Source organism: Scomber japonicus, chromosome 19 (assembly GCF_027409825.1).
Source record: "Scomber japonicus isolate fScoJap1 chromosome 19, fScoJap1.pri, whole genome shotgun sequence".
NCBI lineage: Eukaryota > Metazoa > Chordata > Actinopteri > Scombriformes > Scombridae > Scomber > Scomber japonicus.
Window position 1 is genome coordinate 28,033,201 of NC_070596.1, and position 6,590 is coordinate 28,039,790.

A 6,590-nucleotide genomic window follows, 5' to 3' on the forward strand; every position below is an offset into this window, starting at 1 on the left:
TTTATAGCTCATAGTGCTTTTACAACTAAATAAATGAAATACACGAAATGCTTCACATTAAAAAAGGGCCTAAAAAGGAGCATAAAGCGATGTTAAAGGACAAAAGTCCAGTGGAGCATCACAATATAATTAGGCATAATGTGTTAATTCAACAGTAGGAGATATGTTATGTTGTGACTAGGGCTGTCAAATGATTTTTTTTTTAATCGAGATTAATCGCAGAATTTCCATAGTTAATCGTGATTAATGGCGTTTTGAATTGCATGTTTAAAATCCTGTTATTTTCCATTTGAAGGCAGTTTTAAGCCCATAATGTAAAGCATTTCTTACCAGAGTGTCTTAACTGGGAATCAATCACGGCTCTGCTGCGACTCCCACACTCCAAAATGGTCCTTTGGTGGAGCTGAGGCTGGCTTGGCTGCACCTGGGTGTTTAGCGTGGAGGTGCTAACTCAAACTCCACGTACTCCGGTGGTAGTTAAACTCCGTTTGACACAGGTTGCATTTTACTTTTGACTAAAGTAAAATGTAAAAGTTTTCTAAAAAACTACGTGAGACTGGAGGAAATGTGTCTTTTATTGTAATCTCATTGGAACTGTCCCTTTTTTAATTAGAGGATGTTTCCTCCTATTAAATTACCTTTTTTCTTGACCTTTGACCTTCCTGCTCCTCTCAGGTAACTCTCACATGGCCATCGTCCACAAGGTGAACAACGAGGGGGAGGGAGATCCGTTCTACGAGGTTCTGGGATTGGTCACCTTAGAGGACGTCATCGAGGAAATCATCAAATCAGAGATCCTGGATGAATCTGACGGCTACTGTAAGAGTCTCAGACGTTATTAACCCTTTAAACTCTTTGTGTTGAAGGCTTTTAGTAAAATCTCTGCATATTTAAGCTGAGCGTGACGTATAATGTTATTTTCAGCATGCGTTGAGATACTTAAAAATGCCATTGATTTGCATGTGAGTTATATTACACGATTTAAGAGAGTTTTTTAAATCTCTCCCTCTCCTGTTTTGACCCTGTGTCTCTCTCTCTGTCTCTCTCTCCTGTTTTGACCCTGTGTCTCTCTCTCTCTCTCTCCTGTTTTGACCCTGTGTCTCTCTCTCTGTCTCTCTCTCCTGTTTTGACCCTGTGTCTCTCTCTGTCTCTCTCTCTCCTGTTTTGACCCTGTGTCTCTCTGTCTCTCTCTCCTGTTTTTACCCTGTCTCTCTCTCTCTCTCTCTCCTGTTTTGACCCTGTGTCTCTCTGTCTCTCTCTCTCTCTGTGTCTCTCTCTCTGTCTCTCTCTCCTGTTTTGACCCTGTGTCTCTCTCTCTCTCTCTCTGTGTGTCTCTCTCTCTCTCTCCTGTTTTGACCCTGTGTCTCTCTCTCTCTCTCTCCTGTTTTGACCCTGTGTCTCTCTGTCTCTCTCTCTCTCTGTGTCTCTCTCTCCTGTTTTGACCCTGTGTCTCTCTCTCTCTCTCTGTGTGTCTCTCTCTCCTGTTTTGACCCTGTGTCTCTCTGTCTCTCTCTCTCTCTGTGTCTCTCTCTCCTGTTTTGACCCTGTGTCTCTCTCTCTCTGTCTCTCTCTCTCCTGTTTTGACCCTGTGTCTCTCTCGCTCTGTCTCTCTCTCTCCTGTTTTGACCCTGTCTCTCTCTCTCTCTCCTGTTTTGACCCTCTCTCTCTCCTGTTTTGACCCTGTGTCTCTCTCTCTCTCTGTCTCTCGCTCTCCTGTTTTGACCCTGTGTCTCTCTCTCTCTCTCTCTGTCTCTCGCTCTCCTGTTTTGACCCTGTGTCTCTCTCTCTCTCTCTCTCTGTGTCTCTCTCTCTCTCTCTCCTGTTTTGACCCTGTCTCTCTCTCTCTCTCTGTCTCTCTCTCTCTGTCTCTGTCTCTCTCTCTCTCCTGTTTTGACCCTGTGTCTCTTGCCGTAGTGGACAGGAAGGTGAAGCGTCCTCTCGCCCCTCTGGAGATTCCTCTGGAGCCTCGCGGAGCTCCTGAAGAGTTTTCACTGTTCAAGCCTCCAGAGGGAGAACCCAAAATACGCACCTCTCCTCAACTCCTGCTGGCTACTCACCGCTTCCTGTCCAGAGGTACGTGTGTGTGTGTGTGTGTGTGTGTATGTGTGTGTATTTTAATAAGCGATTAACCATTTTGAGCCAATTTTTAAAGAAACGAAACATTCAAATTCTCTGATTCCACTTTGAAATTATTTTTAAATTTGTCTTCTTTTGACATTAAACTTAATATCTTTCCATTGTGGATTGTTCAGGACATTTTAGGACATTAAGACGGAAACTCTAATCAATATTTCTTAACCATTTTATGACATTTTATAAACCAATATAGTAAAGGAGAAAAAACACTGATTTTTTTTCAGGGTAAAGATAATTTAAATCATATTTCTGTCGTATTTCTTGTTCTTTAACTGTTTATTCTACATTTATCATAATGTTTGTACGCAACTGTGTCATATTAGTTGATTAACAAAACTAACTCTCTTATCTTTATATTATTTATGGTAATCTATGTGTGAGCAGTGAGTGAGGTTGTAAAGAGGTCAGTTTATCAGTTTAACAGTTTATATAATGATTGATGTTTCTGTTACTTTCTGTGTTTCAGCTTCAGGCTCAATATTGATGCTTTTAGCTTCACACACACACACACACACACACACACACACACAGAGACAGACAGACACACACACACACACACACACACAGACATACACTAACACACACACACACACACAGAGACAGACAGGCACACATGCACACACACATGTACAGAGAGACACACACACACACACAGGCACAGACAGACACACACACACACAGACAGAGAGAGACACACACAGACAGATACAGACACACACACACACACACACACACACACACACACATAGACACAGACAGACAGACACACACACACACACACATAGACACAGACAGACAGACACACACACACACACACACATAGACACAGACAGACAGACACACACACACACACACATAGACACAGACAGACAGACACACACACACACACATAGACACAGACAGACAGACACACACACACACATAGACACAGACAGACAGACACACACACACACATAGACACAGACAGACAGACACACACACACATAGACACAGACAGACAGACAGACAGACACACACACACATAGACACAGACAGACAGACACACACACACACACATAGACACAGACAGACAGACACACACACACACACACAGACACAGACAGACAGACACACACACACACACACACACATAGAGACAGACAGACAGACACACACACACACACACACATAGACACAGACAGACAGACACACACACACATAGATAGACACAGACAGACAGACACACACACACACACACACATAGACACAGACAGACAGACACACACACACACACACATAGACACAGACAGACACACACACACACACACACACACACACACAGACACCCACTCTCTGCTAAGGGTTACTTCAGGTCGGCAGATAGTGTGCGTCTAGAGTCTAGACATATCTGTTGGTGACAGCCGTATCCTGCGTGTCTCTGACCTTTGACCCCGTGCCCCCCTAATCCTGCCCCCCCCCCTCCCTCTCCCTCTGTAGAAGTGGAGCACTTCAGTCCTGGACGCGTGTCAGAGAAGATCCTGTTCCACCTGCTCCGTCATCCCACCGTCAACCAGGAAGTACACTTTGACCCCGGCAACCGGCTGAGCCCCGGTCACTATCTGTACACACGCAACCATCCGGTGGACTACTTCATCCTGCTGCTGCAGGTGTGTGTGTGTGTGTGTGTGTGTGTGTGTGTGTGTGTGTGTGTGTGTGTGTGTGTCTCTGAGTGTGTGTGTGTGTGTCTCTGAGTGTGTGTGTGTGTCTGAGTGTGTGTGTCTGAGTGTGTGTGTGTGTGTGAGTGTGTGTCTCTGAGTGTGAGTGTGTGTCTCTGAGTGTGAGTGTGTGTCTCTGAGTGTGAGTGTGAGTGTGTGTGTGTGAGTGTGAGTGTGAGTGTGTGTGTGTGTGTGTGTGTGTGTGTCTGAGTGTGTGTGTGTGTGTGAGAGAGTGTGTGAGTGTGTGAGTGTGTGTGCCGACCCCACGATGAGTCTGGGAGTCAAACTCTCTCTCTAGGTTTAACAAAAAAAATGATGTAAGAGTCACACTGAAGACACACACACACACAGATACAAATGCACAGACACACACGTACACACACACACACATGTACACAGACACACACACACACAGACACACACACGTACACAAACAGACAAACACACACACACGTACACAGACAGACACATACACACACAAACAGAGACACACAGACACACACACATAATAAACACATACACACACAAACAGAGACACATGACACACACACATACACAGACAGACACACACACACACAGAGACACACAGACACACACACATAATAAACACAGACAGACACACACATACACACACACACACATACACACACAAACAGAGACACACAGACACACACACGTACACACACATAATAAACACACACACACGTACATATACAGACTTAGACAAACACACACACACACTCAGAGACACACACACACAGACTTAGACAGACACACAGACACACACACGTACACACACATAATAAACACAGACACACACACACGTACACACACAGACACACACACACACACAGAGACATATAAAAGACATCAGAGTCACCCTGGTGTGTGTTTGTGTTTTCAGGGTCGTGTTGAGGTGGAGATCGGTAAAGAGGGACTGAAGTTTGAGAACGGAGCCTTTACATACTACGGTGTTTCTGCTCTGACGCTGCCATCTTCAGGTGAGACGGAGGAACTGCAGGAAGAGTTGCTCCTCACATTTACTGCAGGAGTATCTCAATTCTGTGGAAGAGTTTGGACATGATTTAAAGGATGAGGCTGTTTCTATATTTCTCTTAATGTCAGTAAACCAACAATGAACTGATCTACTAACAGATATTGAGTATTTATCTAAATGTTAATAGGATGTTTTTTTATAGCACCTTTCTTTTAAAGCACGACATGTCAAGACTCACTCATTCACACACAGTTACATAGTTAACTAGTTAGTCTGTAACACTGTTCATGCACTGATGGCACATTTAAATAAATAACTAAATAAATCGACAGCTCACAGATTCATGATTTGTCTCTAGATAATGATAATAATAATAATAATAATAATAATAATTAACTTTATTTCTGTATCACCTTTCCAAAGCAGAGTTTACAAGCTGCTTCATGTAATACAATATTCACCATTTAAGCAGAATATCATACAGAAAACCACAATAAAAACTAATAATCAAGCATAAATAGATGAAGCAAAAATACAATTAATATATTAAGCAATTTAAAAAAAACAGGCTTGTGGTGGGTAGAGCACCCGCCCCATGTGTTGATGCTACAGTCCTCGCTGCAGGCAACCCCGGTTCGAATCCCGCACTGAGCGGTCCTATCCTGCATGTCATTCCCCTCTCTCTGCCTCCAGTTTCCTGTCTCTCTCTACTAACCTGTACAATAAAGCCAAAAAGCCCCAAAAAATATACTAAAAAAATAAAAAAAATAAAAAGGCTTCATCCCAACACTTTAAATAACCTGTAAAATACCACACACACACACACACACACACACATTAATGCATTAATAACAACATAAAAATAATTGCATATGAATCTTTAGGTTGTATTTTCTCCCCATGCTTAATATTAATTGAGTAACTGAAGCTGAAGGATTAATTACATGTAATAAAAATGTTTATTCAGACTTTTTATATTATTAGAATCTGCTGCATCACTGCTCTGTGTTTACATAACTCAGGTTTTATACAGAGGACGTAACAGCAGCTGGAATCTGCAGGGTTGCAACTATTGTGCTGACTCTCTCTCTCTCTTTGTGTGTGTGTGTGTGTGTGTGTGTGTGTGTGTGTGTGTGTCATTGCAGTGCACCAGTCTCCAGTGTCGACCCAGCGTCACTCTCCCAGGGATCCATTTGAGTCATCAGACGCTACAAGCCCGTCCAGCTACTGTCCAGACTACACCGTCCGAGCTCTCACTGACCTGCAGCTCATACGGGTCAGTGTGTGTGTGTGTGTGTGTGAGTGATGATTACAAAGGAAGTTACATCTGAAGTCAGACCTTTAAGATTTTACTCAGGAGGGTTTTTTCCTCATGTTTAATATTTAACATGTTACTGAATACATATATTGCTGTTTTTAATTCTATAGCAATCATAGAACGCAACCTGTATCCATAGCAACCATAGAACACAACCTGTATCCATAGCAACCATAGAACACAATCCAATCTGACAGACCTTTAAGATTTTACTCAGGAGGGTTTTTTCCTCGTGTTTTAATATTTAACATGTTACTGAATACATATATTACTGTTTTTAATTCTTTGAAATCAATATTTTTTATTATATTTAGTAAATAAATCATGATGTGAGCTTAAATGGAGTCACAGTACCAATTAAACCCACTTTATTCATCAAATATCTTTATTTTATATTCTAACATCTACATGAACTAATGAATACATTTTACAATGAGAGATAAAT

At 42.3% G+C, this 6,590-nt stretch overlaps 1 protein-coding gene across 1 annotated transcript in view; it reads left to right on the plus strand.

Annotated features, from left to right (window-relative positions):
• LOC128379899 (metal transporter CNNM3-like) overlaps positions 1-6,264 on the plus strand; it is a 16,709-nt gene extending 10,445 nt beyond the window's left edge. Inside the window, exons 5-10 of the mRNA XM_053339538.1 lie at positions 676-819; positions 1,915-2,073; positions 3,613-3,782; positions 4,735-4,831; positions 5,973-6,103; positions 6,256-6,264. Coding sequence (XP_053195513.1) covers positions 676-819; positions 1,915-2,073; positions 3,613-3,782; positions 4,735-4,831; positions 5,973-6,103; positions 6,256-6,264 — 710 coding nt within the window. The remainder of the gene's footprint in view (positions 1-675; positions 820-1,914; positions 2,074-3,612; positions 3,783-4,734; positions 4,832-5,972; positions 6,104-6,255) is intronic.
• Positions 6,265-6,590: the final 326 nt, after the last annotated feature.